At 42.6% G+C, this 22,345-nt stretch overlaps 1 protein-coding gene across 1 annotated transcript in view; it reads left to right on the top strand.

The window, feature by feature from the left end:
* Positions 1 to 9,754, top strand: part of LOC110522744 (potassium voltage-gated channel subfamily KQT member 1-like) — a 279,767-nt gene extending 270,013 nt beyond the window's left edge. Inside the window, exon 19 of the mRNA XM_036969009.2 lies at positions 6,133 to 9,754. Within this exon, the coding sequence (XP_036824904.1) occupies positions 6,133 to 6,309 (177 nt within the window). The 3' untranslated portion in view covers positions 6,310 to 9,754. The remainder of the gene's footprint in view (positions 1 to 6,132) is intronic.
* Positions 9,755 to 22,345: the final 12,591 nt, after the last annotated feature.

Below are 22,345 nucleotides of genomic sequence, written 5' to 3'. Positions count from 1 at the left end.
GGGTTCATGGTTGTAGTTGAGACTAGGGTTATGGTTATGGTTGTAGTTGAGACTAGGGTTGGGGTAATGGTTTTAGTTGAGACTTGGGTTAGAGTTATGTTTGTAGTTGAGACTAGGGTTGGGGTTATGATTGTAGTTGAGACTAGGGTTATGGTTATGGTTGTAGTTGAGACTAGGGTTAGAGTTATGGTTGTAGTTGAGACTAGGGTTGGGGTTATGGTTGTAGTTGAAACTAGGGTTAGAGTTTTGGTTGTAGTTGAGACTAGGGTAATGTTAAACCAGGATGGGTACATGAAGCTAGGGTTAGAGCCCTGTAAAAGGAGGAAAAACACTGTAATGAGAAAGGCTTGTCCCTAAACCTAACCTTAACCCTAACTCCAACCCTAACCTTGTTCAGAGCTCTTACCTTAACCCTAACCCTTACCTTGTTCAAGATTCTAACCCTGTTCAGAGCTCTTACCTTAGCCCTAACCCTAACCTTGTTCAAGATTCTAACCCTGTTCAGAGCTCTTACCTGGGGTTATGGTTGTAGTTGAGACTAGGGTTAGGGTTATGGTTGTAGTTGAGGCTAGGGTTGGAGTTATGGTTGTAGTTGAGACTAGGGTTGGGGTTATGGTTGTAGTTGAGACTAGGGTTAGAGTTATGGTTGTAGTTGAGACTAGGATTGGGGTTATGGTTGTAGTTGTAGTTGAGTCTAGGGTTATGGTTGTAGTTGAGGTTAGGGTTAGGGTTGTAGTTGTAGTTGAGACTTGGGTTGGGGTTATGGTTATAGTTGAGACTAGGGTTAGGGTTATTGTTGTAGTTGAGACTAGGGTTGGGGTTATGGTTGTAGTTGAGACTAGGGTTAGAGTTATGGTTGTAGTTGAGAGTAGTGTTGGGGTTATGGTTGTAGTTGAGGCGAAGGTTGGGGTTATGGTTGTAGTTGAGACGAGGGTTAGGGTTATGGTTGTAGTTGTAGTTGAGACTAGGGTTAGGGTCTTGGTTGTAGTTGAGACTAGGGTTAGGGTTATGGTTGTAGTTGAGGCTAGGGTTAGGGTTATGGTTGTAGTTGTAGTTGAGTCTAGGGTTATGGTTGTAGTTGAGGTTAGGGTTAGGGTTGTAGTTGTAGTTGAGACTAGGGTTAGGGTTATGGTTGTAGTTGAGGCTAGGGTTGGAGTTATGGTTGTAGTTGAGACTAGGGTTGGGGTTATGGTTGTAGTTGAGACTAGGGTTAGAGTTATGGTTGTAGTTGAGACTTGGGTTGGGGTTATGGTTATAGTTGAGACTAGGGTTGGGGTTATTGTTGTAGTTGAGACTAGGGTTGGGGTTATGGTTGTAGTTGAGACTAGGGTTAGAGTTATGGTTGTAGTTGAGAGTAGTGTTGGGGTTATGGTTGTAGTTGAGGCGAAGGTTGGGGTTATGGTTGTAGTTAAGACGAGGGTTAGGGTTATGGTTGTAGTTGTAGTTGAGACTAGGGTTAGTGTCTTGGTTGTAGTTGAGACTAGGGTTAGGGTTATGGTTGTAGTTGAGGCTAGGGTTAGGGTTATGGTTGTAGTTGTAGTTGAGACTAGGGTTAGGGTCATGGTTGTAGTTGAGACTAGGGTTAGAGTTATGGTTGTAGTTGAGACTAGGGTTATGGTTGTAGTTGAGACTAGGGTTCGGGTTATGGTTGTAGTTGAGACTAGGGTTAGGGTTATGGCTGTAGTTGAGACTATGGTTAGGGTTATGGTTGTAGTTGTAGTTGAGTCTAGGGTTAGGGTTATTGTTGTAGTTGTAGTTGAGACTAGGGTTAGGGTTATGGTTGTAGTTGAGGCTAGGGTTAGGGTTATGGTTGTAGTTGTAGTTGAAACTAGGGTTGGGGTTATGGTTGTAGTTGTAGTTGAGACTAGGGTTAGGGTTATGGTTCGAGTTGAGGCTAGGGTTAGAGTTATGGTTGTAGTTGTAGTTGAGACTAGGGTTAGAGTTATGGTTGTAGTTGAGACTAGGGTTAGAGTTATGGTTGTAGTTGAGACTAGGGTTGGGGTTATGGTTGTAGTTGAGACTAGGGTTAGGGTTATGGTTGTAGTTGAGACTAGGGTTGGGGTCATGGTTGTAGTTGAGACTAGGGTTAGGTTGTAGTTGAGACTAGGGTTATGGTTATGGTTGTAGTTGAGGCTAGAGTTGGGGTTATGGTTGTAGTTGAGTCTAGGGTTGGGTTCATGGTTGTAGTTGAGACTAGGGTTATGGTTATGGTTGTAGTTGAGACTAGGGTTGGGGTAATGGTTTTAGTTGAGACTTGGGTTAGAGTTATGTTTGTAGTTGAGACTAGGGTTGGGGTTATGATTGTAGTTGAGACTAGGGTTATGGTTATGGTTGTAGTTGAGACTAGGGTTAGAGTTATGGTTGTAGTTGAGACTAGGGTTGGGGTTATGGTTGTAGTTGAAACTAGGGTTAGAGTTTTGGTTGTAGTTGAGACTAGGGTAATGTTAAACCAGGATGGGTACATGAAGCTAGGGTTAGAGCCCTGTAAAAGGAGGAAAAACACTGTAATGAGAAAGGCTTGTCCCTAAACCTAACCTTAACCCTAACTCCAACCCTAACCTTGTTCAGAGCTCTTACCTTAACCCTAACCCTTACCTTGTTCAAGATTCTAACCCTGTTCAGAGCTCTTACCTTAGCCCTAACCCTAACCTTGTTCAAGATTCTAACCCTGTTCAGAGCTCTTACCTTAGCCCTAACCCTAACCTTGTTCAAGATTCTAACCCTGTTCAGAGCTCTTACCTTAGCCCTAACCTTAACCTTGTTCAAGATTCTAACCCTGTTCAGCCCAAAGAAATTAAATGGTTTCCTGATCCATGCTAAAAACCACAGGAATGCTGATAAGTAGATTACTGCTGGCATGTTTATTACACTGTTATACACTACTTTGCCAAAAGACACTACACACCTGCTCGTCAAACATCTAATTCCAAAATCATGGGCATTAATATGGAGTTGGTCCCCCTTTGCTGCTATATCAGCCTCCACTCTTCTGGGAAGGCTTTCCACTAGATGATGGGACATTGCTGCGGGGACTTGCATCCATTCAGCCACAAGAGCATTAGTGAGTTCGGGCACTGATGTTGGTCGATTAGGCCTAGCTCGCAGTCGGCGTTCCAATTCATCCCAAAGGTGTTCGGTGGGGTTGAGGTCATGGCTCTGAGCAGGCCAGTCAAGTTCTTCCACACCGATCTTGACAAACCATTTCTGTATGGACCTCACTTTGTGCACAGGGGCGTTGTCAAACTGAAACAGGAAAGAGCCTTCCCCAAACTGTCCCCAAACTGTTGCCACAAAGTTGGAAGCACAGAATCGTCTAGAATGTCATTGTATGCTGTAGCATTAATATTTCCCTCCACTGGAACTAAGGGGCCTAGCCCAAAACATGAAAAACAGCCCCAAACCATTATTCCTCCTCCACCAAACTTTGCAGTTGGCACTATGCATTGGGGCAGGTAGCGTTCTGCTGGCATCCACCAAACACAGATTGGTCTGAGATATTGAAGTGAGATTCATCACTCGCCAACGGCAGTGAACTTTACACCACTCCAGACGACGCTTGGCATTGCACTTGTTGATCTTAGGCTTGTGTGCGTCTGCTCGGGCATGGAAACCCATTTCAGGGTCCCGTTGGTAGAGCACGGTGCTTGCAACGCCAGGGTTGAGGGTCCTATTCCCACGGGGGACCAGTATGAAAAGGTAGGCACTCACTACTGTAAGTCGCTCTGGATAAGAGCATCTGCTAAATGACCAAAATGTAAATAATGCTCCCGACGAACAGTTCTTCTGCTGACCTTGCTTCCAGAGGCAGTTGGAACTTGGTAGTGAGTGTTGCAAACGAGGACATATGACAGCACTTGGCAGTCCTGTTCTGTGAGCTTGTGTGGTCTACCACTTTGCGGCTGAGCCATTGTTGCTCCTAGACGTTTCCACTTCATAATAACAGCACTTACAGTTGACCGGGTCAGCTCTAGCGGGGCAGAAATTTGACGATTTGACATGTTGGAAAGGTGTCATCCTATGACGGTGCCACGTTGAAAGTCACTGAGCTCTTTACTAAGGCCATTCTATTGCCAATGTTTGTCTACGGAGATTGCATGGCAGTGTGCTCTATTCACCTGTTAGCAACGGGTGTGGCTGAAATAGCCGAATCCACTCATTTGAAGGGGTGTCCACATACTTTTGTATATATAGTGTATGTTCCTCCCCCTGACCAGGCAGCGAGTACTCCGTTTTCTTAAAACAGCTATTTATGTCATGAAAAACCTTGTAGTCTAATCCAGGGCTTGTTCTAACTATGAGTCTATGATACCTGTGAGTCATTGGTATGGAGTGATCTTATTTGATGTAATTGAATAGGCTTCATCCATGGTTTCATATCTCAAGAACAATGACTGATGCTCAATGTCCTGTTGTACTGTAAAATTGTCATGGCCACTCTCACTAAAAGAGGGAGGAGCCCAATCCTCAACACACAAACATACCAGTGGATTCTGCGATGTGAATGTCAGACAAAATACTGCAGTTCCTCAGTATCAGTTATGACTGGAATGAACGTTGGCAAATGTCTGTCTGTCTGTCTGTCTGTCTGTCTGTCTGTCTGTCTGTCTGTCTGTCTGTCTGTCTGTCTGTCTGTCTGCCTGCCTGCCTGTCTGCCTGTCTGCCTGCCTGCCTGCCTGTCTGCCTGTCTGTTGTGTGAGATGCCATGGGTCTTTCATGAACTATGATGTACACATAACCTCTCCAACTTTATCGGAATCCATTACCATTACCACTTATCTCAATGATTATTACATTTACAAATCAGGTTAACAAGATAAGTTAAGCCAAAGATAATTAATTCCTGAAAGTATAACTACATAACTTCAATGTCAAGGCAGAGGGCAGGACGATAACTATTTGATGTTTAGAAAGGTGTGTGCGCGCAAGCGTGTGTGTCTGTGTGTCGGCAGACAGCCTGGCTTGTTTACCTTTGCCATACAGGGCGTGTGCGCTGATCTGTACACACAGGGGTTAGAAATACTAAGGAGGTTCCCTGCTTGAGATGCCTTTGTCTGTTGGGTGACAGACACACCTGTGTTTACAGTTGAGTCCCTGGTGTGCGTGTGCATGCGTTTGTGCGTGTGCATGCGTTTGTGTGTGCACATGCGTTCATGTGTTTGCGTGCGTGTGTGTGCATGCATTTGTGCGTGTGCATGCATGTGTGTGTGTATGCATGCGTTCGTGCTTGTGCAAGCGTGTGTGCATGCGTTCATGTGTGTGCATGTGTGTGTGCATGCGTTCGTGCGTGTGCATGCGTGTGTGTGTGCATGCGTTCGTGCGTGTGCATGCGTGTGTGTGTGTGTGTGTGTGCATGTGTGTGTGTGTGTATGCGTGTGTTCTTAAAGCCCTCCCTCCTACTCCTGAATCATTGCGCCGGGCTAGCTGCTTTAATGAGTGGCTTCTGCAGGTATACCATGACAGACAGACAAACATGTTATTATACACTAGAGGTCTGTCATTGGGATGGGGCCATATTATAATAATAATAATAATAATAATACATTTTATTTTAAGCGCTTTTCACCAAACCCAAAGTCACATAAGTATATAAAAGAATAAGGACAGACTAATCAGGAAGTGAACTAGAGGGAGGATAAAAGTTAAGATGACAAATAATCCGGATAAGCCTGTGTGAAGAGGTGTATCTTTAGTGTGGACTTGAAAATGTGTATTCGGTATTGGAGGCCTGGCAGACAAAAGAAAGGCTGAAACTCAGTGACACTGCTCAAATGCTTCACCCATTTAAATGTCCTCACTGACTGACTTTAGTCTTGCACATATAATTACTACAGCAGTATATCTCTACAGTCACGAATGTATATAACATGTTTCAAGTTTCAAGTTGTACTAGTCGTATGTACAGGAGACACATGGTATAGACCGTCCGATGAAATGCTTACTTGCAGGTTCCTTCTCGACAATGCAACAACAATAAGAAATAGTAAAAAATAAGAATAGGAACATAAAGTAAATGGCTCAGTAGAATAGACATTTTAACATGGTCCTCCCTGTTGTTTGTGAAATGTCCTCACTATAGTCACCCATCTATAACCTAAAACATGTACCTTTGTTTGCTGTGTGTTGTATAAATAGATGGACCAGATGAGCCATAAGATGGAGGCGGTGCTGAAGATCTTGGTGGACCAGTACAAACCCAAGGCAGAGCTGCTCCAGAGGGCCCCAGCCCCTCCACTCCCAGCCCCCTACAGTTCTCGCATCAGCATCATGAGGCGTCAGAACATGGGCGTCAGCTTGGACGAGGGACGGTGATGTCACAGTGGGCAGAAAGGCGCCAGGGATGGAACCACCAGGGACTAGTATGACCAACCGTGAGATATCAGTTGCAATGAGAAGATCAATCATTTTTAAATTCATTGTCAGCTGCTTGACCAGGAGGGCACAGACTCCAATAAAGAAAAGGGTGCACTCTTTTTACCTTATTAAAAAGATGGTGTCATTTGGCTACTTTTGCCCTCTGTTTTATAATCCCCAAAACCTTTACATCACTGTCTTTGACCGCTGACCTTAGAGAGAGAACGTGAACAACTCAGCTCCTGCTTCTGTTCTCCTCTGCTGAAGAGGCATGCTTGTCTGAAAGTGAGGGCTATAGAGAACTATGAGAGGGGACATGGCAGCAGTTTACTAACAGCTAGAGATGTACGGTGATGCCGTGCATCCTCCCTCCCCCCATCATGGTGAATGGGCATACGGGGTCCTCTTCTTCAGAAGCTTCTTTCTCCCTCTTTAATATCAGCACTATGAAAACATACCACACTCTTCTTTCTTTTTTTAATTTTACCCCCTTTTCTCCCCAATTTTGTGGTACCCAGGTGTTAGTAGTTACTATCTTGTCTCATCGCTACAACTCCCGTACGGGCTCGGGAGAGACAACCCGGCCCGCCACAGGAGTCGCTAGTGCGTGATGAGACAAGGATATCCCTACCGGCCAAACCCTCCCTAACCCGGATGACGCTGGGCCAATTGTGCGTCGCCCCATGGACCTCCCGGTCGCAGCCGGCTGCGACAGAGCCTGGGCTCAAACCCAGAGTCTCTGGTGGCACAGCTAGTACTGCAATGCAGTGCCCTAGACCACTGCGCCACCCGGGAGGCCCTAAAACATACTAGAGTCTTAGAAAAAAAGGTGCTATCTAGAAGCTTAAAGGGTTCTTCGACTGTGCCCATAGGAGAACCCCTTGAAAAAACATTTTTGGTTCTAAGTAGAACCCTTTTAGTTCCAGGTAGAACCAAAAAGGGTTCTCCTATGGGGACAGCCGAAGAATGCTTTTGGAACATTTTTTTCCAAGAGTGTACTGAAACTTCCACAGCATACATTGTAGCGAAAGCATACATCAATTCCTTTTTGTTTTATAAGATTAGCCTGACACTTTCACTCCTCAGCACATTATCACGTAAGATATGAGAATGTATTCAACTGTGTTCATTCAGTGAGGCACATCCAAGCACTAAAATATTATTTCCAAGCAAACCATCACACTAATGATATTATTTGGAGATTGTGCAGTCAAAGTGCTAAAGCACTTGCTAAAGGGTACAGCACAGAGAATGAGGAGACCAGCAAAGATCAAATCCTGATCTTGGCACCATTCAAACCAAAATACAGCACCACTATTTCTATATAGCCACCAATTCATCTCACCTTACTGTATTTAGTTGCTGGCGTATGTTTGTTAGTAGTAATCGGGTGACATAGAGAAGGACCAGGAGATGATCTGCTGGCTTTGCCCAGGGTCTGCCTCTGTTAGTGGCTGGGCCTAGGCTGCTAGAGCAGAGAATAGTGGTGAAACAGCTCTGCAGGAACTAATCTGCCGCTGATTTACGGCTATGGTTAAGCTAATAAAAATAGCAGAACAGTCGTGACAAGGCAGAACTCAGTATTACAGAAATACAGTGAGGGAAAGAACAGTACGGAGAGTTATGGTAAGAAGTTAAAGTTGACTCAACACCCTGTGCCAAGATTTTCACTAGGATATTCCAATGAACCACTTCACCCCACCACCCATCCCACTCAATGCTAAAACACTTTCATTTTCCCTCTTTGGACTTAAACTACAGTGTGCAATTTGTAATTAATTTGCCCCATTAGAGCACAAATTATTTATCTGTCTATTGCTAATTAAGTGCTGAATTCCTGGTAAGGGGAGTTAACAATGTATGTGAGTTGACTAATGAAAAGGACACTGGAAAATGTGTACAATTTAAACAGTAGGCTTTGAATGGCTCACTCCATAATTCAGTGTGAAGGGTCTGAAATATCAGGTTACCTCTAAGAGAGAGAGAGAGAGAGAGAGAGAGAGGGACGTACCAAGCTTCAGCTTCAGCTTTGACTTTAAAGCCCTTTAAAGCGTTGAATATAATTAATGTCTCTCTTTTTGTTCTCACTCCATGTATTTGTCGTACGGCCAGGACCCAGCTGGGTTTAGCCAGTTGAAAATAGAAAACAATAACTAAGCTATGTGTGCAATCCCTTCCATAATTATAGTGTGCACATTCCTCGAAAGATGGCAACACAAAGGAGGGGTGAAATGAGAGAGAGAGGGGAGGAAGAGAAAAACACTGAACAAAAATATAAACGCAACATGCAACGATTTTACCACAGTCACAGTTCATATAAGAAAATCTGTCAATTTAAATAAATAAATCAGGCCCCAATTTATAGATTTCACATGACAGGGCAGGGGCACAGTCATGGGTGGGCCTGATAGGGAATAGGCCCAGCCACTTGGGAGCTAGACCTACCCTCTGAGGTGCCAGGCCCAGCCAATCAGAATGAGTTTTCCCCACAAAAGGGCTGTATTACAGACAGAAATACTTATCAGTTCCATCAGCTGTCCGGGTGGCTGGTCTCAGACGGTCCCGCAGGTGAAGAAACTGGATGTGAAGGATGTGAAGGTCCTGGGCTGACATGGTTACACGTGGTCTGCGGCTGTGAGCCGGTTGGACATACAGCCAAATTCTCTTATGGTAGATAAATTAACATTAAATTCTATGGCAACAGTTCTGGTGGACACTCCTGCAGTCAGCATGCCAATTGCACACTCCCCCAAAACTTGTGTTGTGTGACAAAACTGCACATTTAGAGTGGCCTTTTATTGTCCCCAGCACAAGGTGCACCTGTGTAATCGTGCTGTTTAATCAGCTTCTTGATATGCCACACCTGTCCGGGTGGCTGGTCTCAGACAATCCCGCAGGTGAAGGAGCAGATTATTTTGGCAAAGGAGATATGCTCGCTAACAGGGATGTAAACAAATTTGTGCACAACATTTTAGAGAAATAAGCTTTTTGTGCGTATAGAACATTTCTGGGATCTTTTATTTCAGCTCATGAAACATGAGACCAACACTGAGTGCGTTTATATTTTTGTTCAGTATGTTTTATTATTTTGCCGTGGTTGAAGATTTGGAATATGTATTTTATATAACAGGCTGCTTTTTAAAGCCAGTTTCTTTGAGATAAGTGCTTCACATACTGGCTGTCTGACCATTCTCCTGTACAGTTGTATAAGAGTTGTAAATAGCAACATTGACTTCTATTTATTATCATGTGGAACGAATGATCAATCTGGGAATACTCCTGGTCTGCAGAGTGATGATGAGAAATAAAGAGAAGTGTTGTAAAATGGATTGGAATGACTGTAAATTATATTCACAACCCTCTGTAAATCTGGTGTAAATAAAAATCCATTTCATTTTCTGGGCTCTCCTTGGGCTCAGTGTGTCTTGATTACCAGTTAGTCTATAATTTCCTTTCCTTGGATTCAACTCTTCTCTCTTGGCTGTCTGTTCGATTTGCAGGCCACATCAGGTCAAGGTAAGCCATATCCTCTCAATCCCACAAAGTTTAGAATTCTTCAATTCAGAATTTTTTTACACTGCAATCAGGGGACAGAGAAAAATAAATATTTTTGTTGTTGTTGCTGTGCATACTTTGAACTTCAATATTCCATAACCATTGAGGAGCGAGGGAGGCATGTGGGAGAAAGACAGAGAGACAGCGAGAGAGAGAGACAGAGAGAAAGAAAGAGAATACGTCTCAAATTACCACTCAATTATATTTCCCTTCAAAGGCCAAGAAATACTGGGGATGTCCCAAAAACAGCACGGCCAGAGCGGGGAGAGAGAGGTCTCTAGGGAGGGGTGGATAGAGGGGAGAAGGGCAGGAGAAGGCTGACTGGGAGGGGGTGGAGGGAGTAGAGGAGCAGCCCAGAGCCATTTTCAATTACCCAGAGAGCCTTGTCTCCACAGCCCAGCCATGGTGTTATGCTGCCTTTGTCCTCCCCTGGTTTATATCACGGTCTCCCCCTGGTCTAGTTGCTGTTTACTGAGCCAGCTCAGCTCTATACCACTGAGATCCTGCTACTTCACTTTCATCTCTGACTCCCCACTTCAAACGAGGGTTTGATGTCAGAAGAACACAAGAGCAAGAACACAAGCTAAAAGGGAACATCAAGAGAGAGCCAGGAAGAAAGTTGAATAGAATGTAGCTCTGTGTGGTCAGTGAGACATGCTAGTCAATACCTCCATATATACCCTATACCCTCATATATACCCTATGCCTCCATATATACCTTATACCCCATATACTGTATACCCTATACCCTCATATACACCATATACACTCACATACCCCCATATATACCCTTATATACAGTGCATTCGGAAAGTATTCAGACTCCTTCCCTTTTTCCACATTTGTTTTCACTTTCCGAATGCACAGTACACCCTATACCCCCATATATACCCTATACTCCCATATACCCCATATATACCCTATACCCTCATATATACCGTATTCCCTCATATATACCCTATATGTCACGTTCTGACCATAGTTCTGTTATTTTATTATTTGTTTTAGTATGGTCAGGGCGTGAGTTGGGGTGGGCAGTCTATGTGTGTTTGCCTATGTTGGTTTTTGTGTTCGGCCTAGTATGGTTCTCAATCAGAGACAGGTGTCGTTAGTTGTCGCTGATTGAGAATCATACTTAGGTAGCCTGGGTTTCACTTTTGGTTTGTGGGTGTTTGTTTCCGTGTGAGTGTTTGGGCCACACGGTACTGTTTCGGTTTTGTATATTTCACGTTTATTATTTTGTTCCAGTGTTCAGTTGTGTTTTTGAATAAATGAATATGGACACTTACCACGCTGCGTTTTGGTCCGATATATACCCCAAACCCTCATTTATACCCTATACCTCAATATATACCATATTCCCTCATATAAAACCTATACCCTATATATACCCTAAACCCTCATACAGCGAGGGAAAAAGTATTTGATCCCCTGCTGATTTTGTATGTTTGCCCACTGACAAAGAAATGATCAGTCCATCATTTTAATGGTAGGTTTATTTGAACAGTGAGAGAGAGAATAACAACAACAAAAATCCAGAAAAACGCATGTCAAAAATGTTATAAATTGATTTGCATTTTATTGAGGGAAATAAGTATTATATACCTCATATATACCCTATACCCCCAGTCAAAAGTTTTAGAACACCTAATCATTCAACGGTTTTTCTTTATTTTTACTATTTTCTACATTGTAGAATAATAGTAAAGACATCAAAACTATGAAATAACACATATGGAATCATGTAGTAACCATATAGTAACCATAAAAACTATTCAAAATATATGTTATATTTGAGATTCTTCAAAAAGCCACCCTTTGCCTTGATGACAGCTGGATGATGCCTTAAATGCTTTTCCAACAGTCTTGAAGGAGTTCTCACATATGCTGAGCACTTGTTGGCTGCTTTTCCTTCACTCTGTGGTCCGACTCATCCAAAACCATCTCAATTTGGTTGAGGTCGGGGGACTGTGGAGGCCAGGTCATCTGATGCAGCATTCTATCACTCTCCTTCTTGGTAAAATAGCCCTTACGCAGCCTGGGAGTGTGTTTGGTCATTGTCCTGTTGAAAAACAGGAAGAAAGAGAGCTACGCAGCAGGTTTTCATCAAGGATCACTCTGTATTTGCTCCATTCATCTTTGCCTCGATCCTGACTAGTCTCCCAGTCCCTGCCACTGAAAAACATACCCACAACATGATTCTGCCACCACAATGCTTCACCATAGGGGGGTAACAGGTTTCCTCTAGACCTGACACTTGGCATTCAGGCCAAAGAGTTTAATCTTGGTTTTATCAGACCAGAGAATCTTGTTTCTCATGGTCTGAGAGTTTTTAGATGCCTTTTTGAAAACTCCAGGCTTCCGTCTGGCCACTCTACCATAAAGGCCTGATTGGTGGAGTGCTACAGAGATTGGTTGTCCTTCTGGAAAGTTCTCCCATCTCCACAAAGGAACTCGGGAGCTCTTTCAGAGTGGCCATCGGGTTCTTGGTCACCTCCCTGACCAAGGCCCTTCTCCCCCGATTGCTCCATTTGGCTGGGCAGCCAGCTCTAGGAAGAGTCTTGGTGGTTCCAAACTTCTTCCATTTAAGAATGATGGAGGCCACAGTGTTCTTGTCGACCTTCAATGCTGTAGAAATGTTTTGGTACCCTTCCCCCGATCTGTGCCTCGACACAATCCTGTTTCGGAGGTCTACGGACAATTCCTTCGACCTCATGGCTTGTTTTTTTCTCTGACATGCACTGTCAACTGTGGGACCTTATATAGACAGATCATGTCCAATCAATTGAATTTACCACAGGTGGACTCAATGAACCTGAGGTCAGTTACAAGTCTCATAGCAAAGGATCTGAATACTTGTGTAAATAAGGTATTTCTGTTTTTTATTTGCAATCAATTTGCAAAAATACGAAAAACCTGTTTTCGCTTTGTCATTATGGGGTATTGTGTGTAGATTAATGAGATGTATTTTTATTTAATTCATTTTAGAATGAGGCTGTAACGTAACAAAATGTGGAAAAAGTCAAGGGGTCTGAATACTTTCTGAAGGCACTGTATATACACTATACCCTCTTATACACTACCGTTTGGGGTCACTTAGAAATGTCCTTGTTTTTGAAAGGATAGCACATTTTTGGGGTCACTTAGAAATGTCCTTGTTTTTGAAAGGATGTTTTTTGTCCATTAAAATACATCAAATTATATCAAATTGATCAGAAATACAGTGTAGACATTGTTAATGTTGTAAATGACTATTGTAGCTGGAAAAGGCAGAATACAGACGCCCATCATCAGCAACCATCACTCCTGTGTTCCAATGGCACATTGTGTTAGCTAATCCAAGTTTATCATTTTAAATGGCGAATTGATCATTAGAAAACCCTTTTGCAACTATATTAGCACAGCTGAAAACTGTTGTTCTGATCATTAGACTAGTTGAGTATCTGAAACATCAGCATTTGTGGGTTCGATTACAGGCTCAAAATGGCCAGAAACAAAGACCTTTCTTCTGAAACTCATCAATCTATTCTTGTTCTGAGAAATGAAGGCTATTCCATGCGAAAAATTGCCAAGAAACTGAAGATCTCGTACAACGCTGTGTACTGCTCCCTTCACAGAATAGCGCAAACTGGTTCTAATTAGAATAGAAAGAGGAGTGGGAGGCCCCGGTACACAACTGAGCGAGAGGACAAGTACATTAGAGTGTCTAGTTTGAGAAACATCTTAATCTTTTAAGCCTCTTCACTGTTGACGTTGAGAATGGTGTTTTGACTTTTAAAATGCTAAACTTGGATTAGCTAACACAACATGATATTGGAACACAAGAGTAATAGTTGCTGATAATGGCCTCTGTACGCCTATGTAGATATTCTGTTAAAAATCAGCCGTTAACAATGTCAACACTGTATTTCTGATCAGTTTGATGTTATTTTAATGGACCAAAAAAAAATTATTTCAAAAACAAGGACGTTTCTAAGTGACCCCAAACTTTTGAACGGTAGTGTATACTCTATAGCCCATATATACACTTTACCCTCTAGCCTGTAAAACTCTCTTTCGTATCGTCTGAGATCCCCAAAGATTGGAAAGCTGCAGTGGTCATCCCCCTCTTGAAAGTGGGAGACACTCTAATCCCAAACGGTTACAGACCTATATCTATCCTACCTGCCTTTCTGAGGTCTTCGAAAGCCAAGTTAACAAACAGATCACCGGCCATTTCAAATCCCACCGTACCTTCTCCGCTATGCAATCTGGTTTCCAAGTTGGTCATGGGTGCACCTCAGCCACGCTCAAGGTCCTAAATGACATCAAAACCGCCATTGATAAAAGACAATACTGTGCAGCCGTATTCATTGACCTGGCCAAGGCTTTCGGCTCTGTCAATCGTCGTATTCTTATCGGCAGACTCAACAGCCAGAGTTCAGTGTGTCAAATTGGAGGGCCTGTTGTCCGGACCTCTGGCAGTCTATATGGGGGTGCCACAGGGTTCAATTCTTGGGCCGACTCGTTTCTCTGTAAACATCAATGATGTCCCTCTTGCTCAATGATGTCGCTCTTCAACCTATTGCTACCCGCACCTGCCCGCCCGTCTAGCATCCCTACTCTGGAGGTCTCTGACTTAGAATATGTGGACAACTACAAATACCTAGGTGTCTGGTTAGACTGTAAACTCTCCTTCCAGACTCACATTAAGCATCTCCAAACCCAAATTAAATCTAGAATCAGCTTCCTATTTCGCAACAAAGCATCCTTCACTCATGCTGCCAAACATACCCTCGTAAAACTGACTATCATACCGATCCTTGACTTCGGCGATGCCATTTACAAAATAGCATCCAATACTCTGCTCAGCAAATTGGATGCAGTCTATCACAGTGCCATCCGTTTTGTCACCAAAGCCCCATATACCACCTACCACTGCGACCTGCATGCTCTCGTTGGCTGGCCCTCGCTTCAGATTTGTCGCCAAACCCACTGGCTCCAGGTCATCTATACGTCTTTGCTAGGTAAAGCCCCGCCTTATCTCAGCTCACTGGTCACCATAGCAGCACCCATCCGTAGCACGCGCTCCAGCAGGTATATTTCACTGGTCAACCCCAAAGCCAACTCATCTTTGGCTGCCTTTCCTTACAGTTATCTGCTGCCAATGACTGAAACAAATTGCAAAAATCACTTAAGCTGGAGACTCACATCTCCCTCACTAACTTTAAGCATCAGCTGTCAGAGCAGCTTACAGATCATTGCATCTGTACATAGCCCATCTGTAAATAGCCCACCCAACTACCTCATCCCAATATTTTTTTTCTTCTCCTTTGCACCCCAGTATCTCTACTTGCACATTCATCTTCTGCACATCTATCACTCCAGTGTTTAATTGATAAATTGTAGTTATTTCACCACTATGGCCTATTTACTGCCCTACCTCCCTAATCTTACTTCATTTGCACACACTGTATATAGACTTTTCTATTGTGTTATTGACTGTACATTTGTTTTTTCCATGTGTAACTGTGTTGTTGTTTGTGTCGCACTGCTTTGCTTTATCTTGGCCAGGTCGCAGTTGTAAATGAGAAATTGTTCTCAACTGGCCTGATTAAATAAATAAAAATGTATACCCTATACCCCATATATACCCTATACCCTCATATATACCCTATACCCCATATATACCCTTTACCCTCGTATGTACCCTATACCCTCATATATACCCTCTAACCCATATTCATGATGGAATGTTACAGAATCTGAGAAAGCTACTGTATATCTATATCTATGGGTTGTCACGTGAAGTATACTGTGAAGATTCACCACTCCCAGCTACCAAGTAGACTTTGCATTCCTTGTATTCCCAAACATTCCTTTACCAATTGTTTTTATTCTTGTGTAGTCATGTAGTCTTCACTAACATTAGATTGTAGGTGAGATCTCCTTATGCATGTTAGGCTGGACTGAGAACAGTGGAGACATGCAATATGTTTTTTAAGTCTACCGGGAGGAGGGGCTTTGCAGCACCCTAAGGGGCCACGATAGCCCACAGTGAGGCCCCAGCAGGGCCACCTGTCTGGTAGGCAGGCATTATGGAGGCCCATCAATGCCATATGAAAGCAGATACCAGAGAACAGGTGTGTGTGTGTGTGTGTGTGTGTGTGTGTGTGTGTGTGTGTGTGTGTGTGTGTGTGTGTGTGTGTGTGTGTGTGTGTGTGTGTGTGTGTGTGTGTGTGTGTGTGTGTGTGTGTGTGTGTGTGTGTGTGTGTGTGTGTGTGTGTGTGTGTGTGTGTGTGTGTGTGTGTGTGTGTGTGTGTGTGTGTGAGAGAGTGCGTGTGTGTGCGCCTGCATGTGTGTAGGAGAGAGACACAGACAGTGTCAGCAGCAGCTGATGTTTGACACTCCATCGAGAGTCCCTAAATAGTGGAGGGGAACAGTTGGGTTAGAGACAGTTGGTTTTCTTGCTACTGATTGTAGTAGTAGTTAGTGTTGAAGCATAATTCTAAATCCCCTCACCCAAGGGCTCCTTCAAAATATATAAATGTCACATAAAACCAGTGCAGGACAATGTGCTTCATGAAAAAGCAAGTAAAGGGGAATAAAAATGGCATACACCGTTCAGGAATATGTGTAACATAGTAATGTGTAAAGCAGGCCGCAGTAAGTACTGTCCTCAGGGAACCTGGCCTTTGACCCACTACAACTTAAAAAGAGGCCTCCCTCGCCCCAGCCTCCTTCTGCTGAGCACAGGATAATGGTTTTCCATGTAATCATTTACAAGAGGAACCGATACAGTGCATGAGCTTTGACCTCTGCTGTGGTTGGTATAGCTAGTTGCTACATCACCCCTGGGAGACAAATCACCAAGAGGTTAAAGGGTTAGTTTGGCCCTCTGTGACCTTCGCCCTCTGAGATTTCCTTCGGCCATATGTCTGGTGTTCGTCCTTCCCAGTAACCAGGGTAAGTTCAACAACAACAACAACAACAATCAGATCTCAAGATCCCTCTGCAACGTCCCACGCTGCTCTGCTTCATGTCCAGGCCAGGGCATGCAGGCCGGCCACAATAACCCCACCCAAGACTGGCCAAGTAAGCCAACAGCAGCTGCCGAGGAGAAGGAGGTGCAGGAGAAGGAGAGGTCCGGGGTAGTGTACACATGCTATGTAAAGAGGGCAGTGGACAGAGAGGCTGTCCGTTGCTTATCTAGGTTACAGCAGGGGCGCAACTTTCACTGGGGACGTCTCCCCAGTTTTATCAATGGAATGTGATACAAAACGAGGCAACGGTGTGCTTTAGGACCATGCGGGTGGCTCAGAACAGTCGGATAGGCTTTTTTGAGTGTTAATCCGACTGGATTTAAATATATATATATATATATATATATATATATCTGAGTCAAGGGTTTTTCTTTATTTTTACTGTTATCTACATTGTAGAATAATAGTGAAGACATAAAAACTATGAAATAACACATATGGAATCACATGTTAACCAAAAAATGTGTTAAACAGATTCTTCAAAGTAGCCACCATTTGCCTTGATGACAGCGTTGCACACTCTTGGCATTATCTCAACCAGCTTCATGAGGTAGTCACCTGCAATGCATTTCAATTAACATGTGTTCCTTCTTAATGCGTTTGAGCCAATCAGTTGTGTTGTGACAAGGTAGGGATGGTGTAAGGAAGATAGCCCTATTTGATTAAATATATTATGTCCCCCCCACTTCTAAAACCAAAGTTGCGCCCCTGGTTACAGTATTGGGGACTTTTCCTCCAGACAGCCTGAGATTCCTGGCTGGAACTGGAAGGACTTCAGTGGTGTGGTGGGGTTTGGCCAGCCAGAACAGTATGTGAGGCTTGGAGGACAGCTGCAGCTAGGAGCTTCAGTGGAGTCAGAGACTGAGCAGGGCCAGAGAGGAGAGGAAGGGACAGGGAGCCATAGGCTAGGAGGAGGCATGGCGTTATGTCACACACAACACATTCTGATACAATAGCCAAGAAATATACAAGGGTTATTCTGCAAGCTTTACCTCCATGTTTCCATGTCCCTCCCATTATGTAAAATTACTAAGAAGGCATAAGTATTGATGCATACAGGTTGCTGCCAACACATAACAGAGTGAATATTGAAGTACTTGTGGCCAATGGAGATAAGTCCACACACAGAAAGAGAGGAGTGTGTTCTATTTTTCTCATCATGCTGTGTGTTTGAGAACATGTTCATTCCTCCCTACAGCAGCCATGTTCTCTGGACCCCACTAAGCCAGGATTCAGGCCTGCTGAGGCTCCTAGGGACACAAAGATGCAAGAGACCCGCATGTATAAGAAAAGCCTTCTTCTGAGTGCTGCAGATGTGTGTCATAAACCTCTACTATCTTTTGAAGTGCTGCCTGGTAGCCTTGGGAAGGCCTCAGTTATAGCCTGAATCAGCTAGAGTCATTGGCTGCTTGATTGATCAAAGGAACACTCAAGTGTTTAAATGCAGTTTCAAGAAATGCTGATTTATTTTAATTGTGACACAAAACAGATTGGCTGTGGTGTTTAGGGGGGAAGAGAGAGAGTGGCATTTTAGTGTGCCTTGGCCCTTCTTCCTCTATGGATGTGCCAGATGTGAGATAATTTATTTATTGGTGTCTCTAGCTCCGTTTATACCTGGTTCTAACATGCGTCCTTCGTCCTGACATTGTACTGATCTTGTACATTTCTACTTATAATATCTGATCACAATCTTACCCCAAAGCGTATTTTAATCGTCTACACCTGTCAAAATTTGTGGGCACAATCAGAATGTGGATAAGATCAGAACAAAGGACATGTTAGAACCAGGTGTAAACAGGGCTTCTGTTTCATTATGACATGTTCAACGCTTACTGGATTACTATGATTATGTTCCTTATCCTCATATATAGTAATGTATTTATTTATACATCTCAATCTTATTGAAATGTTCTTTTCACTGTTCATTTTTTTTGTATTCCACAATCAACTTTCTATCTGGGACAATAATGTAACAACCATCATTACTACTACTACTCCTCCTACTACTACTACCACTATGACAACCACTACTATTACAATGACTACAACTACTACTACCATTACTATGACTACTACTACTACTATAACTATGACTACTACTACTATTACTATGACTACTACAACTATTACAATGACTACTACTACTACTACCATTACTATGACTACTACTACTAATATTACTATGAATACTACTACTATTACTATGACTACTAGTACCACTACTACTACTATGACTACTACTACTATTACTATGACTACTACTACTACTTCTACTACTACTATTACTACTACAACTACTACTACTACTATTACTATGACTACTACTACTACTTCTACTACTACCACTATGACAACCACTACTATTACAATGACTACAACTACTACTACCATTACTATGACTACTACTACTACTATAACTATGACTACTACTACTATTACTATGACTACTACAACTATTACAATGACTACTACTACTACTACCATTACTATGACTACTACTACTAATATTACTATGAATACTACTACTATTACTATGACTACTAGTACCACTACTACTACTATGACTACTACTACTATTACTATGACTACTACTACTACTTCTACTACTACTATTACTACTACAACTACTACTACTACTATTACTATGACTACTACTACTATTACTATGACGACTACTACTACTACTATGACTACTACTACTACTATGACTACTACTACTACTATGACTGCTATTACTACTACTACTATGACTACTACTACTGCTATGACTACTACTACTACTATGACTAATATTATTACTACACGATGACTACTACTACTACTACTATGACTACTATTACTACTATGACTACTTCTACTACTATGACTACTATTACTACTACTACTACTGTGACTTCTATTACTACTACAACTACTAATACTACTAATATTACTATTACTACTATGATTACCACTACTATGACTACTACTATGACTACTACTACTCCTCCTCCTACTACGTCTACTATAAATATTATGACTATGACTACTACTACTACTATGACCACTACTACTACTATGCCTACTACTACTACTACTATGACTACTATTACTACTATGACTACTGCTACTATGACTACTATTATTACTACTACTACTATGACTACTATTACTACTGGTACTATGACTACTATGACTACTCCTCCTTCCTACTACTACTAATATGACTACTACTACTACTATGACTACTACTACTACTATGACTACTACTACTACTATGACTCCTCCTCCTACTACGACTATGACTACTACTATTACTCCTCCTCCTCCTACTACTATGACTAATATTACTAATATTACTACTACTTCTACTACTACTATGACTACTACTCCTCCTTCTACTACTATTACTACTATAACTATTACTTCTCCTCCTACTACTACTACTACTATGACTACTATTACTACTACTGCTGTGTAATAGCATTTGACTGACAGGAATGATTGCCACATACACTTCTTTAGAATGTTGCTGCGTTTTGCATCATTGTGGTGAAGTGATGTCACACACCACCACACTCTGTCTCATCATCATGCCCAATAAACGACAGACCAGCTAAGCATGTCAACTCTGATTACATTTAACCTCTGTCATATTTATCTTCAACAAACAGCTGTATACAGCATAGTAATACACAGTGGTTGAACCTCTTATTGCTTCAGTAGCGTGGACATTTTTCAAAATGTGAACAGTACACCCTCCACCCACCCCACCTACTGCTGAACAAATAGTTCCTTTGACTACAACCTGTTGAAATATCTCTGCCCTGTATATGTACTGTAGAACAGCTGGTTGTATCAGGTGTGGTCCTTCTCTCTAGCAGTCATCTGCAGGTCTTCACCCCTGATGATATCCATGAGCTTGCAACTTCATTAGCTTTTAGCTCCCTCCAATCCCTGTCTGTCAGAACTCTGTTGCCTATCTGCACTTCACAGATGTTTGAGAGGCTCTCCTTTCCGGCCAACAGCATTTGAATGCATCCGTAAGACATTCCTGACGAGATTAGGCCAGGTACCACAGACAGACAGACATACTGGTCATGGGGTAGGAGGTATGTAGGAGAGGGCCTAACTTGTTTTCGCGTTCTATCTGAGAGTTTGAGCAGATTTGCGGCGATAACAGATAAAGGCTATTTGATGAAGCGGCAGGTGCGCTATTTTAATGAGCATTATGACCTACCCATTGCTCCCCCCAAAGCCAAACATGCCACAGACGCATCTGTACATCTACCATTTGATGCTATACAGCGTCTCATTTCTACACAGCATACATCCCTGTCTGCCTGCCCCTCTCTCTCTCTCGCTCTCCAATCACTCATTTCCAACAACTGATTTGTCATTATTGTGCTCTGTGTTTCAGAGAAAAGGGAACACACGCACGTGTTTGCAGGCGCTCTTCCTTCGTAGGAAATTGTGCCAGCGAATTGGGTTATGACGTTGGTTGTGGCCAGTTCAGGAAACATGGGGAGGAACCAGTGGTTTTATATTAAGTGCTGGGGTGGTTAACAGGAAAAGATAACCTGTTGATGTTGATATAGCTAGGAAGTGTGATTGTCTGTCTAGCTTGGTACATATAACACTGAGACAAAGACATTTTCTCAATTTCTGATACACTGGATGTCTGCTATTTACCCAACTTCATAGTTGTGGTGGTCAAAGTGAATAAGAATAAAGTTTTAAAAAATATGTGTTGTTTTGTGTGTGAATTTAAAACATTTCAAGAAGATAGCAAAGCTGAAAGTTAGGACTTACAAATTGACTATATTATTTGGCCTCCACGGCTCTGGGTATATGAAAGGTGGCAGCCAGTTGACAGCAGTTCAGATACAATATATTTGGACTCATCAGGTATGGCTCATTGGATGACTGTCTTTGTCTAAACTTAAAACCTTGTTTGTCAAACCACAGATAATAACAATGTAATAACAGTGTAAGCTACTTTTATGTTGAACATTTCCAGTCCAGCCTTTGATTGGGCCTCTGGAGAATAGCCAGGATCAACTGCAAGGTCAAACTTACCATTTAGATGGATAGAAATGTATTATACAGAAATTATAGAATTCCAATTATACAATTTATTGCTGGTAAGCTTTATAAAAAAACAGGGGCTCCTGTTTTAAATGAACCAACCAATTAGTGTAATAAATGTTTTCCACCTATAACCCCACATTGAGCTTGACCAATATCCATGTCAATATGACTTAATGACACAAACCACCCCCAACGGTACTCTCAGTGTGGTATTCTCAAACTGCAGACACCACTTCCTTTTCCCCCTTCATCCACTCCAGTGTTTCAGCCGGCAGGCCCTTTGTCTGAATGGGAGCCCCAGACACAACAGTGCTGAGCGCCCGCACCTCACAATGGCCCTCTGCACA

This window comes from Oncorhynchus mykiss, chromosome 4, assembly GCF_057628025.1.
Source record: "Oncorhynchus mykiss isolate SJ-2025 chromosome 4, ASM5762802v1, whole genome shotgun sequence".
Lineage (NCBI taxonomy): Eukaryota > Metazoa > Chordata > Actinopteri > Salmoniformes > Salmonidae > Oncorhynchus > Oncorhynchus mykiss.
This window is presented reverse-complemented; position numbering and strand designations above follow the sequence as displayed.